The 20,679-nt window shown below is 38.3% G+C and overlaps 1 protein-coding gene and 1 pseudogene across 5 annotated transcripts in view; one reads left to right on the forward strand and one right to left on the reverse strand.

Moving 5' to 3' along the window:
* Window positions 1-5,394, reverse strand: part of LOC131827931 (tigger transposable element-derived protein 1-like) — a 49,153-nt pseudogene extending 43,759 nt beyond the window's left edge.
* The window catches only part of LNPK (lunapark, ER junction formation factor), an 83,750-nt gene continuing 68,384 nt past the window's right edge, over window positions 5,314-20,679 (forward strand). The window contains exons 1-4 of one of the 5 annotated variants that reach the window (XM_059166975.1): window positions 5,314-5,588; window positions 12,196-12,284; window positions 13,841-13,882; window positions 15,099-15,286. In XM_059166975.1, coding sequence (XP_059022958.1) covers window positions 12,258-12,284; window positions 13,841-13,882; window positions 15,099-15,286 — 257 coding nt within the window. In that variant the 5' untranslated portion in view covers window positions 5,314-5,588; window positions 12,196-12,257. Of the gene's footprint in view, window positions 5,589-5,761; window positions 5,928-12,193; window positions 12,288-13,838; window positions 13,883-15,098; window positions 15,287-20,679 lie in introns of those variants that run through there. The other 4 variants (XM_059166978.1, XM_059166976.1, XM_059166974.1 and 1 more) reach the window with 4 other exon arrangements.

Here is a 20,679-nt window from a genome sequence, read left to right on the forward strand (position 1 = left end):
GTAGACGCGGCCACAGCAGGAAGCCTGGGCTAAGAGCTTTCCTGCTGTGTCTTTCCTGTCTGCATATGTATCACCCAGTGAAGAATCCAGCTTGTCTCTGAACCACCTGGTGGAGATCCTAGGACACCTCTGTCAGAGACAGTGGGTGAGATCTTAGACCTCATGGTACTGTAGTTTATTTTCCCTCTTTCCTTCCTCTCATCCCTTCTACCTCAGGCCCAAGAGTCTTTTTAAATTTAATTTTATTATTATTTTAGATTTTATTTACTTATTTGACAGGAAGACATAGAGAGAGGGAACACAAGCAGGGGGAGAGTGAGAGGGAGAAGCCGAATCGCTGCTCAGCAGGAAGCCTGATGCGGAACTTGATCCTAGGACCCCGGGATCATGACCTGAGCTGAAGGCAGATGCTTAACTGACTGAGTCACCCAGGTGCCCCATGAGTGCCCACTTTATTAAGTGCCTTGATAACTCTTATGTAGGTGACCTCTGGCACTGACTACCATTCCCCAGAAAAACTTCCTGATAAGAAGAGTCACCAGAGACACTTGTTAAAAATCCAAATTTCTGGGCTCCATACCAGACATGTAGAATTAGAATCTCCAGGGAAGGGGCCTGAGAATTTGTTTTTTAAGCCAAGGCCCAGGTGACTCACAGAGAATTCTGGGAAATAGCTTTAAAGACTTCTACCTTTTATTTTGTTTTCCATAGTGTATTTACAAACAAAATATTTATTTATAAATAGTATTTTTTTTTTTTACATTTTGAAAAAATAAGTACCATGTTGAAAAGGAAAGATTCCAAACTGTAAAATATATATATTTTTCCTCTAGCCCAGACTTCTCAGTGCTGGACAATAGATCTATTTACACGTCATCTCTCTCCTTGAAGTCACAAAAACATCTTAAACTCAACAAGTTCAAAATAAGATCACCATCTTCCCTCAAACCCAACTCTCTTCCAGTGTTTCCATATCTCAGTGATAGCATTATTATCAACCCACCACGCCTAGCAGAGATCCCATAATCTCAGACTCCTTCCTCTTCTTTAACCCCCAGTCCATCTGAGTACTAACCAGGCTCAACCCCGCTTAGCTCCTGAGATCAGACGAGATCAGGCGCATTCAGTGTGGTATGGCTGTAGACATCAGGGAGATTCAAATTAAAACCACATTGAGATACCATTTTATACCAATTAGAATGGCTAAAATTAACAAAGGGTAACCCTCTTATACCGTTGGTGGAAATGTAAGTTGGTACAGCCACTTTAGAAAACAGTGTGGAGTTTCCTTAAAAAATTAAAAACAGAGCTACCCTACGACCCAACAATTGCTCTACTGGTATTTACCCCAAAGATAACAGATGTAGTGAAAAGAAGGGCCATATGTACCCCAATGTTCATAGCAGCAATATCCACAATAGCCATACTGTGGAAAGATCCAAGATGCCCTTCAACAGACAAATGGATAAAGAAGAAGTGGTCCATTCACACAATGGACCAGCCATCAGAAAGGATGTATCCAACTTTTGTATCAACATGGATGGGACTGGAGGAGATTATGCTGAGTGAAATAAGTCCAGCAGAGAAAGTAAATTACCATATAGTTTCACTTACTTGTGGAACATAAGGAATAGCATGGAGGACATTAGGAAAATGGAAAGGAAAAGTGAAAGGGGGGAAATCAGAAGGGGAAATGAAACCAGAAAAGACTGTGGACTCTGAGAAACTAAACTGAGGGTTTTAAAGGGGAGGGGATAAGGGGATGGGTTGGCCTGGGTATGGGTATTAAGGAGGGCACATATTGCATGGAGCACTGGGTATTATATGTAAACAATGAATCTGGGAAAAGTACATAAAAAACTAATGACATACTGTATGATGACTAATATAGCATAATAAAAAAATTTAAAATAAAAAAATAATCCCCAGTCCACTTCACTGATGTGGGTAACAAAAGCAGAAAGATTAAATTTCTGTACTACTTACAGCCCACTGACAAGTCCTTGAAACAGGCAGAGTAATCTTCCTCTAAGAGCTCACCTGCCTCAATGTTGACACTTTGCTAAGGGCAAAAGGCAATCTTAGCCTGACCCCGCAGGATCTTATGAGTATATATACTTTTAACATACAGAGATTCCTTTGGAAACATCCTTTATCTCTACCCCTCAACATATATATTAGCAATCATACTCCAAGCATAAGGCCCCACTGATACTCATCTGAAGGGTCTCATGACTGAGTTATAACAGTAATAAATGACCTTTTCCTACCAATAGATAGCCCCCTCAGGGTCCTGGAAACCTTATTTCCAAAATACCTTGACGGCTTGTACTGTCCCTAACTCCCTCCCAACTTGAAAGTTTGTAACCAGCTACCCCTCATGACCTCCCACCAACTCTTGCTGACCATGGGTCCTGTCCCTGTGCTTTAATAAAACCACCTTTTTGCACCAAAGATGTCTCAAGAATTCTTAAAAAAAAAATTTTTGATAGAGACACAGCAAGAACACAAGCAGGGGGACTGGGAGAGGCTGAAGCAGGCTTCCTGCCAAGCAGGGAGCCCAAAGCAGGGCTCAGTCCCAGGAACCTGGGATCACAACCCGAGCTGAAGGCAGACACTGAGCCACCCAGGCGCCCCTCAAGAATTTTCTTGACCATTTGCTCCTAACCCCAGTATTTCCACATCACCCACCATATTTAATTCCATCTTCAAATCTTCTATTTTACTTCCTAAATTGTTCCATTTTCTCTACTTGTCTTTATCTCCTTGTGCCCACCCCAATCCATTTGAAATACCACCAACACTAACTACCACCCATAGACCCTAATTGGCCCTGTTCATATTCCCCCATTGCAGTTGGAATGAGCTTTTCAAAACACAAATCTGTTCAGGTTAATTCCCTTCTCTGTTTCTCAAGAAAAAGACAAACTGTCTCAGTATGGTCGGCAAGATCTGGTATCTAGTTTCATACTGTAACACTCTCTGTGATTCTCTGTGCTAGCAGCATTGGGCTTTCAGTCTCTCAGGCTTGCAGTGTTCTTCCCTGACGAAAGGTCTTTAGACATGATGTTCTCTGTTTCCTTTTCTTCATTTTTTCAGTATCTCATCCTTCAGATCTCCAATCCAGTATGACTTCAAGGAATTTTTCCCTAATGTTTCTGACCAGTTTAATGAATGACCCTCTTATAAGCTCTCATAGCACATATGTCTTGCAATTTTCACTTATTCCTTTAAATAAGTGTGGTTTACTTATTTGTTGAATTAGACCTTTTAACATTCCTTTAACTAGAGTAGTTTGTTTCCTTTCTCATCTTCTCTGGTGTTTTCCTTTTTTAAAAATATTTTATTTATTATTTAACAGACAGAGACACAGCAAGAGTGGGAATACAAGCAGGCGGAATGGGAGAGGGAGAAGCAGGCTTCCCGCTGAGCAGGGAGCCTGATGCAGGGCTAGATCCTGGGACCCTGGGACCACGACCTGAATCCAAGGCAGACGCAGAAGTATAGTGTTACGACTAACGACTGAGCCACTGGGTGACCCTTCTGGTGTTTTCGTGATTTCACTTTCTTAGAATCTATCCCAGGACAGTTTTAGGATTAGTAGGGAATAATTCTTTAATATCTGGACTCAGCTGAAGCACCACCTTCATTGGTTTTCCATATCCTCTCTGGCTGCTGCTGCTTTCTCATTTTTCACTCTCTTGAACATTTGCCTCTATCATAGTACTTATTTACCCTGTATTTTTTGGTTTGTTTTCTTGAAGGTTTCTCTCGCTAGTGTTAGCTGCTTTAGGGCAGCTCTGTTATTTATCTCTGTATCCTTACACTTAACACAGGATTTTGTCCTCAATATTTGGTCTTCCCTCACTGCCTGACAAAGTGTTTAATATAAAGGAGGCAGACATATAGTGTTACTTTCAACAATATACATATTTCTATTCAATTTCCCCATCTGAAAAATGATACCTAAAAGGTTGTTTGATTTAAAGTGCTACTGATTCAATACATCTCACCCTCCCCTTCTCAGGCCTAGTCTCTCCTCTTCTGGAGCAATTAACTAGGAATTTTGTCTCAGGATTAGGTTTTTGGGATATCTGGCACCTGGCTAGTTCTTCTTTGTTTCCCCCACCCTGTTTCTTTCCCCCTTTACAACAGACCATGATGGCTCAGTTAAAACTAGAGAACAAATCACTAGCAAGTAGAAAATATTTCTTCCCTGTTCTCTTAGAAAAGGATACTCCTGAGGTGAGGAGATATATTTGCATTAACTGCACAGGCCTTTTAAAAATATGCTTTGAAATAGCAAAGGATGAAAAATGAATGGTTAAATTTTCATATTGAAATAGATGAAATGTTTTCCTATTTTCTTCTAGATTTGTAAAATACCTGACTCAGAGTGCACAAGCAGTAAACTTTGGCCCCCCCTCTTCCCTTCATCCTTTCAAGCTTACAAAGCTGTAACTAAAGATTTAACAGTGAGGATAAACAACTCCACAGTGAATTATCTGGTAGCTCCCAGTATATTATTCTTACCAATCAGATCCTATGCTCAATTTCTTAAATCTTTAAAAAAAAAAGGGGGGGGTGCCCGGGTGGCTCAGTGGGTTAAAGCCTCTGCCTTCGCCTGGGGTCATGATTTCAGGGTCCTGGGATGGAGCCCCACATGGGGCTCTCTGCTCGGCAGGGAGCCTGCCCCCCCCCCCCACCTCTCTGCCTACTTGTGATCTTTGTCTGTCAAATAAATAAAATCTTAAAAAAACAATCCTATGCTCAATTTCTTACTTCACCTTACCTGGTTGCTTTGCCAAAGTTTACATGTAGTACATGAAAACAATGCCACTCTTCAAAAACTATGGAAAATTTAAAAACATGTAGGTAAATAAACAAAATAGAAAAACCCCATGAAAAATGTTGACACAAAGGGTTAAAACATGTCCCAGAGGTAAACCATGACCAAAGCTTTTGCTTGCTTTTCAACCCTTCTTCACTGTTTACCTTGTATGGTTCAAGATCTTTTGTTATTTAGACTTTTCACTTCCAGGTGACTAGGAAATCGAAGGCTCTCTAGCCAATGTTTCAAATCTGGAGTGAATGCAGCCTGGGTGGTTTATTCGTGGGCCCACGTATCACGACCTCTTGAGTTCAGAGTTTTAAGATAGAAAACTCGGCTTATGTTATCTAAGGGTTTGATATCATCACCATCTGGCATTTGAAGCTTACCACACACGGGTGAGGTAAGCGTCCTGTCATCAAATGACCCTTTTTGACGTCCACGAGTGATGAAAGCCTCAAGCACTTCTGGAGTCTAGGCTGAATTTTCTCCATCGTTTTGTTTGGGAACTGGCCTCTTCTAAGCTGTGTGGTTTTATCAACTTGCTCTGCGGCCGGCTGCATGACCGCGGATCGTGGGATCCTTTAAGGAGGAGTCCTTGCCAGACGCACCCATCTCCACCCTCAACCCCACTCGTCTCTCTCCCCCGGTCTAGGACCACCAGGATCAGTTTCGGGGTTGTCTTTCTCCAGTGAGAGCTGGGAGAACAGGCTTGCAAAGAATAAGAGGAGGCAGAGGAAAAGAAGTAACAGTTGCGGTAAGACTCATAATAAATGGCAGTATACACCCCCGAGACACCGCGATGAGCACCCTACTTAGCCGCGGAAGCCAGAGGGACAAGCGCCCTCCGGCCAACCGCCCGACTAGCCCGCCCCAACTGCCCGCCCCGGTCACCGTCACGTGACCGGGGAGCGGCGCGCGCCGGCCGTGGCGCCGATTGGCCCGCTGCGGGAGCGCGGGGTTTGATGGGAAGGAGTTGGCCGGGCCCATCGCTCTGTCGGTGGCGGCTGCTGCCTGCTTTGGAGGCAGGCTGCGCGGTGGCCGCCGAAGCTGGCAGACGTGGACGCAAGCGCCGGGCTTTGCCCGCTTCTTGCAGGTAAAACGTTCAAAATGAGGGCAGTTGGGAGGGCTTGGCAGGGGGGAAGCGCGCTGGGCTCTTCTCGGGGAGATAGCTCCGGTGTCCCCTGCTTGCCTCTCCCGGGCGCCCCCGCCCCATCCCGAGTGGCCTGAGAGCTCTGCGGCGGCTGCTAGTGCGACTCCCGCCGGGCTGCGCGCTGACCAACGTCGCCTCCTGCTCCCCTTGATTTCCCAGCAAAGTGCCAGGGGTGACACTGGAGTAATAGAGAACCCGTTTGGCCACCACCCGCCCCCACCTCCCGCAACGGGAAGGTAGTTTCCCAGCCTTGTTGTCAGAGAGACCGCGGGGTGAATAGGTTGAGCTGAGCATCGGCTCTTTGGCCCACCTATGTCGAGACGAAGGGTCAGAAGGTTCAACGCTAAGCTGTCGCTTGGAGTATTTTGTCCATCTCTTTTTGTCTGAGTTGTGCGGAGGCGCCACGAATTGGACGGGTCGGGAGAGACGGAAAACTGTCAGTGTCATGCTGCTCGGCCCAGGCATGTGGGCGTGGACTACGTGGTGCTTAGAGAAGCCTGTCTGCGGCCGTTGTCCTTATTTGAGGGAAGGTGGGCGGTGTAAGGGGTGGAGGAAAGGGCGAGGTTGCGTAGGTGTCACAGGCACGTCCCAGGAGAAGAGCAGATCTGAACGACATCAGTCGTTGAATTGATGGCTGGCTCGGTTGGTGGAGTATGGGACTCTTAATGGGGGTGGGGGGGGTGGGGGGTTGTGAGTTCGGGCCGCATTGGATGTAGAGATTACTTAAAAATAAAAATCTTTAAAGAATAGTTTAATTCTTTAATATTGTGTATGACGATTGAGAGAGTTGGTATTAGTGAACTCTGTTTTGCTGATGGTGCCCTCATGGTAGTAAAACCCGTGACTCACGGAGTTTTCCATGTTCCGCTTTTCCCAGTTGGCGTCTGGTTTATGTCAATTGTTTTCTCCTATCTCTTTGGCCTGGGTGTCACCAGGAATATAACTGACCCTGTTCAACAGCAGTGTGTGTGCATGTGAGTAAGCTTGGCTTCAGGCATGTGTTCAAACTGGCAGGGAATGGCAGGGAGCGATAATCTCTTGTTCTCAGCAGCCCCCATAGTTCCATTTCAGGAGGAACTTGATTTTGAACACGTTTTTAAAATCAAGAGTGCATTTAAAATTAGAATGTTAAGTTTCTCTGTCACCTGTTAAGATTAGCTCACCGCTCTTAAAAAATTTACGGTGTTTATATATTTTCAACTTGATAGAGAATCTAAGAAGTTATATGACATGATTTAATATCCAGATCTTTCTACTTAAATAGGCATTTTTGGTAGTGTTTAGTTCAGAATGGACATCAACTTACCATGAAGACCATGGTAAATCAGCGGATAATAAAAGTGCTTTTAGAGGTGTACTTCTTTTCAGTAATTTTATTTTTGATCAATAAATATGGTGATTTAGGATATTTCAGGATTGCTTTTTCAGTTAGAATAATTGAAAGAGTTCTAGAACAAATCACTTTTAATCTTGAATAGTACAATAGAGAGGCACTGTTGATGGTGACTGAGTACTTTGCACTTAGGTTTGGAACTTGATAAACATAAAAGTTAACTTTCTTTGCTGTTTTAATGGAAGAATATGCAGAGTATATATATTTTTTATATACTAGAGCACATGAATACAATTTCCATTAAAATACAAACTAATTTATTTTTCCAATTTTAAAATTATGAAAATAGGTACCTTTTTTTTTTTTTTTTAAGATTTTATTTATTTGACAGAGAGAGAGGGAACGCAGGCAAGGGGAGTGAGAGAGGGAGAAGCAGGCTTCTGGCTGAGCAGGGAGCCAGACCTGGGGCTAGATCCCAGGCCTCTGGGATCATGACCTGAGCTGAAGGCAGACACTTAGACTGAGCCACCCAGGTGTCCCCCAAATAGGTACTTTATAAGAAGATAGAAAGGTTCTGTGTGAGGAGTATTGTCTGTACTACATGTGCTTCCTGATAAATAATGATAATAATGGCTAAGATTTATTATGTGCTCACTACTTGTTGGACACTGTGCCAAGTGATATTTAATTTCACTTTATTCACACAACAGTTCTGTGAAGTGTAGATATTTTCGCCACTATGTAAATGTAGAAACTGAGGTTAGAGAGTTTAATTTACGTCAGATCACATTGTTAGTATGCATCTGAGCCATATTTTGATTCAGACCTTTTTTACTCCATTATTTTATTTCTTATAAAGACTTATTTATTTTAGAGAGAGAGTGGGGTGTGGCGGGGGAGTTGAGGAGCAGAGGGAGAGAGAATCTTAAGCAGACTCTGCACCTTTCACAGAGCCCCACGACCTTGAGATCACAACCCCAGCCAAACCAAGAGTCAGACGCTCAACCAACTGTGCTATCCAGGTTCCCCTCCATTATTTTAATATGATTTGAAGTGAGCTGAAAATTTGAGAACAACATGACCCAAGGTTTTAAATTCTGATGCCCAAACCTGAGTGTGAATATCAGTTAGTAGGACACATTGAAATAATATAGTGGGTATTATTATTTATTGAAAAACACATTGGATGTATCCAGCTTTTAAGGTCATGTCAGATGCCATTGTGATATCAGAGTGAAAAGAGACTACATATTCGTGGAAGAGTTCTTGGGGATAAGCCATTTGAGACTGAGCAATCTGTCCACTCAAGGGCAAACATTGATTTATGCTTCAGAAAGAAATGCTAGTTATTTGCTTCTCATATATCTTGCGTGTGTTGGAAGAGATGGACTAGGAAAAGGCAATGACCACAGCAGTAAAAACAATTTGTTTTGAGAAATTAGTTATATGTTGGGCACTGTTGTAAATACTTTCAAATGCATTATGTCATCATTTCAGCCTTTCAAAATTTAAGAGTGTCCTTAACTATCCCTTTTTTCCTGAGATACTGAGTAACTGAGAGGTTAAGTAACTTATTTGCCCAAGGTTTCATAGTAAGTAATGGGCCATCTAAGATGTTCGTGTGGCAAGGAGGGAAAAAGTGTTTGAAAATAGAAGAGGTATGAAATTAAAGCTATATAGAAAGACTGAGTGTTATGTTTCATATCTGTTGGAAAGTACTACCATTACATGAGTATTATAGCAAATCAGCTTCTTTAATAAATACAGGAATTTGGAATTTTAGGAAAATTGCTGGAACAATGAGGGTTAACTCATTCTTTGATTATGATCCTGAAAGCATGGATAGGCATTTAATGACTATTTACCCTAATGTTGTTTTAGAGGACAAATCTTAAAGCATAATACTCTGCTTCAGGGATCTTAAAGACTAAGCCATAGTTTGAGTCATTAACTTCAAAACAATTCTCCAAGCAAATAATTGATGTCAAGGTTGGTATTAATTGCAATATTATGCAATATTTCATATTACACTTAAAAAGTGATGTGCAGTAAACAAGTAAAGGCAGTACTTGCAGACTTTCAATACCAGTTCTGCCCCTTGCAGGTGCTAGCTGCCAAAATGATTTGGCAAATCATTTAGCTTCTCTTCCATGCAGATTTAAGCATTCAGATTTAATCAAATGAGGAGTTGGGCCACATGATACACTGTACCAACACTGTCTCTTGTGTTTATAACTTACTTTTATAAGTTATAAACTTATAAAAGTTTACCAGTGCCATCTGGTAAACCAGTAGCTCTGTTTACCAGCGATTTGAGAATGTCAGAGGTGCTTTCATGTATTTGATATATAAATATTCCAATCTAATTTATACAAAGCAAACTTTAATTTTGATTTTATGTTATTGAGAATAACTGTTTGCTTCATAAAAAGCCACAACTAAAACCCTGTGTCTGGCTATGCTACTTAGTATTTTTGGAAGCAAATTTCTTCATTTCCCTAGCCTCAGTTTCTGACATTTATAAAATGGGATGATAATGGTATCTAAATAATAAAATTCATGTAAAGCATTTGTTTTAGGGCATACCAGAGATAAAGTATTTATCAAATATTTAACTGGTATCTTTACTGTTGTCATTACTTTTTATAAATGTTGTTTTAAAAAATTATTTATTTATTTATTTATTAGTGAACTATACCCCCAACATGGGGCTTGAACCCATGACCCCAAGATCAAGAGTCCCATGCTCTATTGACTAAACCAGCCAGGCACCCCTGTTATTACCTTTAAATATTAAAAATTCCAATTTTTAATATGTATACACTTAACTCGGAGGCATATAACTGTTACAAACCAAAATGTGTAGGTCAGTTATGTATAAAACACTGTGCTAGTTACCATACAATTAGTTCCCAAACACTATATACTTTTAAAGTACCAAGTTCAATGGTTCATATAAATCGCCTCCAAACCAGTCACCTTTCTTGGTGAGTATTTTTAGCATCTTAAGAAGGTTTTAAGATCTATTTAATGTTTCAACTGAGAGATTTATACTTCTATTCATTAAAGTTTCTGGATTTCCTACCACTGCATTTTAGAAATTTGAATACTGAGTTAATATTGAAGGATTAATAATTCTTAGGTTGCAATTTAAATGTGACTTGTAACATTCGTTTATAAACACCAAAACTTTTTAGGACAGTTCATAGCTATTTCTGGTCCTAGAAATCACTTTGTAAAGTGGAAGTATTTGTAATTAGGATCTTTGTTATTTCTCTAAACAAGAAAGTCCAAGATTGGTATGCCTTATGCTAATTCTAATCTGTAAAGAGTGTTGTGGAGTGAATGTATTTCCTTAGTACTGGCGTCATTTTTTATTACATTAATGGTCTTAAACAACCTGAGAATTATGGCGTAACTTCTTTTGTGTGTGGAATGAAGTAGTTTTATACACTGAGAGTATCTAACTATTTCTGGTAAAAATATGTAAATTTGAAAGTGTACTTTCACTATTTCTATATAAAAGAATAAAAAAGATCCATACTTTTGGGCTGCTAAGTTGATTTAGAATCTAAGATGGCTGATACATTTTCATCCACATGGTAATATTGTAATACATTTCAGAGTCATAGAAAAATGATTATAAGAAGGACATAGATACACAGCTAGCTCACATGAAGGTCAACTGGCTTTAGAGACTTAAACACAATTTTTTTTTTTAAGATTTTATTTATTTATTTGACACAGAGAGAGAGTACAAGTAGGGGGAGTGGCAGGGAGAGTGAGAAGCAGGGTTCCACAGAGCAGGAAGCCCAATGTGGGCCTCAATCCCAGGACTCTGGGATTATGACCTGAGCTGAAGGCAGACACCTAACCAACTGAACCACTCAGCTGCCCCAACTTAGACACAATTTCAAAGAGAAATGTTTGAGTATTGGATCAGTAGTGAACAGACTGGAAGTCTGAAGATAGGGTAGTTTGTGTGGTTTTTGTTTGTCTCTCTCTCTCTCTTTTTTTAATTAGAGAGAGAATGACAGAGGGAGAGGAAGAGACAGAATCCCAGGCAGGCTCCATAACCAGCACAGAGCCCAACTCAGAGCTCCCATCTCACACCCTGAGATCATGCCCCGGCTGAAACTGAGCCCCCCAGGTGTCCCTGAAGATAGTAGCTTTGAATCCTGTTACTTCTGAGCCAATCGCTGAATGTCTTTTCCCTTAATTTTCTTATCTGTAAAATGGTAATAATGAAGGCTATCCTGTGAGAAGTGCTGGTATATTAAGTCTAATTTACAGAAAAGAAAATTAAAACTCAAAAGCATTAAATGATTTGCTCAAGCTCACTAGTAGTCTTGTAACCTTTATTTTCTTAGTCAGAATCCATGGGCTTTCTGTTATTACTTGTAAAATAACATTATTCTAAACATTGTAAGATACCCCTAATTCTGAATAACTAGTTTAGTTGGGAGACAGCTGAATGATGGAAACGTTGTATCTAAGAATGTAGAATGAAAGTAGTATGGTAAAACTTTTCTTACAACATTAGGGGACCTATTTTATTTATTTTTCCCACTCACGAGGGGACTTACTTTAAAGAACAGCAAGTTGCAAAGTGGTATGAATATACACTCCTAAAATGCCTTGCCTTTTAAAAAGCCTTTTCAGCTATATTTTCACTTTTAAATGTGTCCTGGCATGGAAGAAGGGATTTCTTGAAGGGTAGATTTTATCCCAAGACTATCTGAACTAAACTTCCACATAAACGGAGTTCAAAGAAATTAATATTGTATAGTATTTTAGGCAGTATTGCAACATCTAAATTTTAGAGTGGGTATAGTGTGTGTTTAACTTACATTTTTTAAATACTTGCTTTATTTCTAGTTGTGAATTCCTTTGGACAATTGCTGATATTTATCACTGTGCTCATCTTCTACACATAAAAGATGGGTGGATTATTTTCTCGATGGAGGGTAAGTTTTCTTTACATCCAATTCTTAGTCTAATATAAAGTGTCATATAAACCTACTTGTAAAGTCTCCTTTGTGCTATAGCCTTGAGTAGAGCTTGATATTACCCCTAATTCTATTTAATTTTCTTCTCTGATGAATTAGTTGTATATTTGGACTTTAATAGTTCTACTTGCTATATAGGTATCTTAATGACTGTTTAACATGATTATGTCACTTTGACTTGTGGATTATTTTAATTTATTTATGCATTCACATGCAAATGGTTGTATTTTCTCGTTTTCTTTTTATATTGCTTACATTTCAATCTTATTTGAAAAATAGTTGAAATTACTGTTATTGTTGAACTATTTGAAATTATAGTTGTATGCTGTGTAACACTTAATGTTTTTATGGGCTATATCTTTTATTATGTATTTGCTGAAGTCATACTAAGTATACTTTTAGGAATTAAAGCTTAAAGAAAATTTGAAATGCAGTTTGATTTTATTGGTTAAGGCTTTAGAGGAAGTATCTCCTATTTAGTGCTATAAAATATAAAATATATTAATAAATGTTCTTTCTAATATGAGAGAGGATAGTGTAGTCTCAGAGAAATTACTTTGCTTATTTTTAAGTCCTTTTTACCATAAGGAGTCTTGCAATACTTGGTAGACTAATTTTTGGACTGTTATGGAAATGCTTTGTTTTGGATTGATATTCTATTGACTCTCTGCTCCTCCCTTTAAAACTCTATTACAGTTCTGCTTGAGGAGCAAATTTGTTTACCTTCCCTTTGTCTTTGTTAGGTTGAACCATATGAAATCGCCAATATTCAACTGTTTTGACTTACATAAAAAGCAATTTCATATGGTTCAACCTAATGTTAAAAACTCTTATGGGAACTATAATGAATTGATATATCCACTGCCCTCTTATGTTATTGAGTATATAATTGGTATTGTATGAGACATTTTGCATGAGATAATTTGGCTGGTTTTTATTGTGGGTGCATAAAAAATATTTTTAACAAACTGCTATAATGAAGTATTCTTAGATGTCTTTTACAAATCTGATCTTCAGAAAAATACTTTAGGAATTCAGAATGAAGGTAACCTGTTAATTTTGACTTTCAGAATCCTAAGTGAACTTTTAGCAATAGTAGATCAGACCATCTTTAGTCTTGAGCTTTTAAATATATGATTTCTTTTGAATAATCATATCTAAGAATAAATTTTTCTTGGAGGAAAACTTTCTCTATAAAAGCATGTTCTATTGGGATTAGGAATGGTAGAAATTAAAAAAAAAAATAAGAATGGTAGAAATTGAGCTGTTGGAGTTGAAAGCACCTTTAGGACTAAAAACCCAAGTAGGAAAATGCTTACTTCTGTAACCTTATGTAGTTCTGTTTATAATTATAATTTTATTTAAATCTAAATCTCATAAACAAGAATACATATTACTTCAGATTTGAAAAAACTTATTTTTGAATTAAAATGTTCTTTTATGATTTTATAAGTCAAAGTGTTTCTAAGTTTGCAGTAACAAATTTTAATGTCTTATATCTGTTTTTATAACAGACAAAACCTTCAACTGTAGAAGTTCTGGAAAATATAGATAAGGTATGATTTTTGGCTCTGGGGTGTTTTAATTCATCTTGGGTATTGCATAAATATTATTTTAGTATAAGTATATTATTTTGGAGACTGGATCTGGCTTGGGAATTTAGAGATGATATAGAGTAAGCCTGAGAACTTTAATGTTATATTATCTAAAAAAAAAAAAATCAGAAATCTCTCAGGGACTTAAGAAGTCTGTATCACTAGAACCTGTTAGTAAGAAATTAGATTAGATGTATAGAATGGTGTAAAACAATGTTGCAGATGGGATGAAGTAGATTATAAAATAGTCTGCAACAGTTTTATCAGTCCAAAAACTTCATAAACTTCATTATCAAAAGTGCCTATTGCTTAGGAATATCAAGAGTGGTGAATAGATTGAAAGAATCTAGTATGGGTCAGTGTTTTCATTTGTATTAACTCTTTCTTTTTGTAGCCAGATTTTTAAAATTAATTGATTAATTTCTAGCCATTTTTTTTTAGACCTTATACAGCGAGAATTATTATTTAGTTTAAGAAGTACTATTTATTGGTGTCAATTCCATGCTTGATCTTTGCTAATTTGGTAGGTCAAAAATAGTATCTTAATTTTTTTAAAATTTATTTTTAAAGATTTTATTTATTTGTCAAAGAGAGAGAAAATGAGAGAGTGAGCATAAGCAGGGTGGGTGGCAGCCTCCCTGCTGAACAATGATTCTGACATGGGGCTCGATCCCAGGACCCTAGGATTATGACCTGAGCTGAAGGCAGATGCTAACCTACTGAGCCACTCAGGCATCCCTTAATTTTGCATTTGAAATAGTGATTTGTTGGGGCGCCTGAGTGGCTCAGTCCTTAAGCATCTGCCTTCCGCTCAGGTCATGGTCCCAGGGATTGAGCCCCACATCAGGCTCCCTGCTTGGTGGGAAGCCTGCTTCTCCCTCCCCAACTCCCTCTGCTGTGTTCTCTCTCTCTCTGCCAAATAAATAAATAAAATCTTTTAAAAATAAAATAAAATAAAATAGTGACTTGTCAGAGTAAGCATTTTCATATGTTTTTAACTTTATTTCTAATTTTCTTTTTCATATTATGTTCTTTTTAAAAATATTAAGATATATTTCATTGACTTTTCAGAGTTCTTCATATATAATTGATCATTTAAAAATTTTTTGTTACTATTTTGATTTCTTTATGAAATTTGAGATTCAATTCAATAATATAGAACAATTTCTCTTAACAGGAAATTCAAGCATTGGAAGAATTTAGGGAAAAAAATCAGAGATTACAGAAATTATGGGTTGGAAGATTAATTCTCTACTCTTCAATTCTTTATCTGTTTACATGTTTAATTGTATATTTGTGGTATCTTCCTGATGAATTTACAGCAAGACTTGCCATGACACTTCCATTTTTTGCTTTTCCATTGATGTAAGTAAATTGTTCTTTCAGTTGACTTTCCTCTTTTTGACCGGTTAAAATGTATTCAGTATCTCTTTATTGTGAAATAGTAATGTTTCAGATTGAGTAAATTTGCTTTTTTTCCTTTTGCAAAGCATTTCTTTAAAAAAGTAAACCAACTTTGTGTGTTAAACTTTAATTTACAATTCAGCATACCTGAGGAATATGACTCAGTGACGTTAGTAATAATGGCTCTATATGGGAATCTTTTGTAATTCTCTAATAGATGGCCCCCCCCCTCCCCCGGCCAGGGATATAGGGCAAGGAGTGGGCATTTCAGATTGTGGGTAGTTGTAAGTGAGAGAAGGTTTGTAAAACAAAACAAACAAACAAAAAACTGCCCCAGTGATTCTGAATATATTCCAATCATCCATTCTCTTTTCCTCTCTTTTCAGTCACTGCTATAAAGCAACTGACCCTTATAGCAATATTTTATAATATAGCATTTTACCGAAGGTGTGTCATGTTTGAGACTGTGGAGAGACAGATGAATAAGAAATTGGTTCATTCACTCTATAAACATTTATAAGTAGCAGTTTTGTAGGTGTGGGAATATAATGGTTTATGGTATACAAAGATACAAAATCTCTGAATGTAGATCTTAGGCAGCATACATTAAGTAATAAGTATGATGCATATTATGAAAGAGAAGTGTCACATGCTATGGGAACATTTAACAGAGGCTCTAACACTATCTGTGGTGGAGGTGGGGGTCAGGGAAGTCTTTGTATTCATTTTCTATTGTTCCCACAAGTTTAGCAGCTTAGAGCACACCCATCTGTTGTATCACAGCTTGTGTAGATCAGAAGTCCAGGTGGCTTGACTAGGGTCTCTGCTAAAAGTCCTGCAGGCCTAAATCAAGATATTCAGTCAGTTGTACTGGGATCTTACGTGGAATCTTTTAGGGGGAGAATCTTCCAGGTTTAGTCAGGTTGCTTGCTGACTTGTGCTGCATCTCTCTGACTTCCAATTCTGCCCTCAGCCCAGACAAAGCTCTGTTTCAGGGTTTAACTGATTATATTAGACCCATCAGGATAATCCAGGATAATCTCTCTTGCTTAGAATCAGCTGAGTAATACTTAATTATATTTGGGAAGTCCTTTCACAGCAATACCTAGATTACTGTTTGATTGTATAACAGAGGATGGAAATCTTGGGGAGGAAGAGAGATAGCTTTAGATTTATGCCTACCATAGCCTCCCTGAGGAAATGGCCTTTGAGTTTGAGACCCAAAGGATGATTATGTGTTGCAAGGGTGGTGTGACTTGGTGGCTAATCCTTTAGGTGGAAGGAACAGCATATATGAAAGCCATGAGGGGAATAGAGAATGGTAGGTTTAAAGAATTGAAAGAAGGCCAAAGACTGGTTTATAGGGAAAGTCTGGGTGGTTAGGCAACGAGTATTTCTTGTGGGCCTTATAATGCATGGTAAGGATTTTAAGACTTAATCTAAGAGTAATGGGAAGCCATTGAAGTTTTTTTTTTTTTTTTTTTTTTTTTTAGGATTTTATTTATTTGTCAGAGAGAGAGAGGGAAAGAGAGCGAGCACAGGCAGACAGAATGGCAGGCAGAGGCAGAGGGAGAAGCAGGCTCCCTGCCCAATGAGGAGCCCGATGTGGGATTCCATCCCAGGATGCTGGGATCATACCTGAGCTGAAGGCAGCTGCTCAACCAACTGAGCCACCCAGGCGTCCTAACCATTGAAGTTTTTAATGAAGGAATATAATGTGATCATACTGTTATTTTGAAAATATTGAGGCTACACCATGGAGAATAAATTAGAGGGGAATAAGAATGGTTCTAAAGCAGCAAGTTCGGTTATTACAGTTGTCTGGGGAAAAATGAGTGACAGTGATTTGCTATTGAGTGGAGGCAGGAGAGTGGAAGAGAAGCAGATGGGCTGAATGAGACTTGAATGAGTATTGAAGTCTTAGGAGGTACAATTGAGATAGTATGGAGAGGTTCTTGGTGATTCAGTGGGTGTGAGGTGAGGGGGAATAATTGCATCAAGGATAGAATTTAAATGTATGGCTTGGGAAATTTGTTTGATGGTAGTGTCATTTGTCTAAATAGGGAATACCATCTAAATAGGGACTCCTATGATGAAGAACAGGTTTGCTCACTGAGACTAAAATACCTGTTTCTATTTAGACAAGTAGAATGATTAAGTATGAGTATGAAGCTCAGGAGATAAATTTGAATGGGAGATATTAATTTAGGATTTGGCAGCTTATTGTTAAACAGAGCTACCATCTGTTCATTCGGTAAATATTGGGCACCTGCAGTGTGTTCAGTCTTGGGCTAGACCTTCGTGATTGAGAAATTAGTGACAAGATCTCTGCCTTCATGGAGCTTACATTCTATGGGGGACTGAACAGATAAAAAATGAGAGACAAGTAAACAAAGAAGTGCAGTGAAGAAAATAAACAGGGTGATATAGAGAGGAACAGACCCTCTTTTGAGAAGGTGGTATTTGAGTTGAGAACTAATGTATGAGAAAGAACCAGCTTGGAAAGAGTTGGAATTTATGGAAGATTGATTATATATACAGTATATAATAGCATATGAATCCATAGAGAGATGTAAGAACAGATTATCCTCAAAGTATTAATGGAAATTCTCTTTGGGTAGTCATTCTTAGTAGTTGTTTAGTAGTTGTTTCTTTCCATATGGTTTTTTGGTATTGTTTGAATTTTTTACATCAATATGTTCTTCAAATCCTAAAAACAAAAACTAAAACAAAAATCCAAGAGTTGAGGGAAGGTCTTTATAGGAAGAGAAAACGAAAATACAAAGGCTCTGCATGAGGTAGGCGAGAGCATGACTAATCTGAGAGTCAGAAAGATCAGTGTATATGGAATGTGTGATGGAGAGAGAGTGAAAGGAGGTGTGCTTGCAGAATCAGAGTATCTGGATCATGGGAGAGTCATGGCCTAGGAGTTTGTATTTCATTTTGGGTGAAATGGGAAGCTTGAAATGGTTTTGGTGGAAGAATGGCATGATGAGATTTAAGTTAAGAGGATCATGTGTGCTGCCTGTGGAGACCGAGTAGAGGAGGACAGGGGCAGAAACAGGGAGATCAGCTAGGAGGCTGCTACAGGAGTTTAAAGGTAAAGATGGATTTAACATCCCAGTAGCAGTGGAGGTGAAAGAGATGCCAGTATTTCAGAAATACAAGTGAGACAACTTGGTATGAGGAAATGGAAGGTAAGGGAAAAGAAGGAATTGGGTGATATTCAGATTTTTTTGATTTGATATTTGGCAGGTGTCTGATCTTTCTTAGGGACTGCTGTAGTAAAAAAAAATTTCATTTGTTTAATCTTTAGTACAGGGCATATTTTCAAATTGGAACTGGAGATCACAAAATTTTAGCTTTGTATATAGATAAAAGAGCCAAAAATTGAGTGCATGCATATTACCAAATAAAATCTCTGCCGTTTGCTTTCTCTTTTGGAGTTTTTTGGAATGCACCTTATCCCAGGTGTAACAGTAGATTTTATAATGCTGAGCTCCTTTTCCTTGTTCATTTCTAGTGTTTTATAAAAAGAGGGGAGAAAAATTTAGAAAGGGAATAAATGTGATATTTACTTGACTGAAGCATCCTTAAAAACTTAGAAAAAACCTCAGCTGACCTCCATTTCCATATCAAAATTGACTTTTTAAAAAATATTTTATTTATTTGATAGACAGAGATTGTAAGTCGTCAGAGAGGCAGGCAGAGAGAGAGGAGGAAGCAGGTTCCCTGCTGAGCAGAGAGCTTGATGTGGGGCTCCATCCCAGGACCGGGAGACCATAACCTGAGCTGAAGGCAGAGGCTTTAACCCACTGAGTCACCCAGGTGACCCCAAAATTGATTTTTTGATTATGAAATATTTTTATCTAGTTGCAAAAGAATGTCTTACAGGGAACTTTACTGTGCTAATTCTAATGGCTTTTCACAAACTGATCTACTGGATCTGGTATGCTGCAGAAGACTTTTGGGCAAGTAAATCATATACTAATTGTTTTTAAAAGTAGAAAAACACAATTTCTTTCTTTCTTTTTTTTTTTTAAGGTAAGACATTGTTCTTTATTTTTTCTTTCTTTGCAAATATACATATATCAACATTCCCTTAGTAAAGGGAGTTTTTGGACCTAGAGTCCTTCCTACAAATAGCAAATATTTATATACACATACATACACATCAATTTCTTTAAAAATGTTTATTATTTCTTCAGGGGTACCTGGGTGGCTCAGTGGGTTAAGCCTCTCTGCCTTCGGCTCAGGTCATGATCTCGGGGTCCTGGGATCGAGCCCCGCATTGGGCTCTCTGCTCAGTGGGGAGCCTGCTTCCCTTCCTTTCCCTCTGCCTGCCTCTCCGCCTACTTGTGATCTCTCTCTGTCAAGTAAATAAATAAAAATCTTTAAAAAAATGTTTATTATTTCTTCAGTTGGATCTTTCTCCTATTTTGAGTATGAGGCTCTATTAGCCTTACTGTGTCCTCCCTGTTCTGCATCGCCTGCATCTAGTATTTCTTGATTTGTTAAGCTTCAGAGCCATTTCTCACTTTGTCTCATTCACATTTGTGACCTGGTTCTCAACTGCTGCAGCTTCTGTTTCACTGAGCTCTTCACTTTTGGAAGCACAGGCCAGTCCTCAAACAAAGAATAGAATTGTCCTCCTGATTGATGACAATCAAAATAGCATGAAATAAAATACAACAATGAGAAAGTAGATGTTGTGGTATGTAGAAAGAAGACTTACCACAGGACATTTTCTTTTCTGTGATCTGTAGCCTTAGCTTATTCCTGGACTTTTTTCTTTGGAAACAAAAATTTTGTGGTCTAGACTAGGGTTTACTTAAAGAAATGGAAGCGGAAAGAGCAGTAAAATGTAGTGTTTTACTTAACACTGTCAATGCTGATTAATAAAGCTTAGAAATCTACCTGATAACTGCAAAAAGTGACTGTTATTTCTGCATTCCAGATTTCCCAAATGCTTTTACTGGACAGAGAAGTCATAGATTCAGTACTGAGCGTATATTATGTAATCATAACTATCTTCAAGTTATCTTTTGTTATACAATATCAATATTCTGTATAAGGTACTTTGATTTTTACTATATCTTCTTTCCTTCATATGGAGGAACTTGGTATGATTCCAACCTATTATTTTTTTTTGCCTTTCAGATTCAATAATTAACTTATATCTCTGATCAACTATTTTAGTATATTTCAATATATTGAAATATATTTCAACTATTTCAATATATTTCAACTATTACTGAAATAAATTACAATCTAAACGCTGAACCTATTTCATAAGAGTCATTAAGGCTATGGCCCATGGTGAGGGAAGGTTTGGATCATAGTTTAAGTTTTGT

This window comes from Mustela lutreola, chromosome 3 (assembly GCF_030435805.1).
Source record: "Mustela lutreola isolate mMusLut2 chromosome 3, mMusLut2.pri, whole genome shotgun sequence".
In the NCBI taxonomy this organism is placed as follows: domain Eukaryota; kingdom Metazoa; phylum Chordata; class Mammalia; order Carnivora; family Mustelidae; genus Mustela; species Mustela lutreola.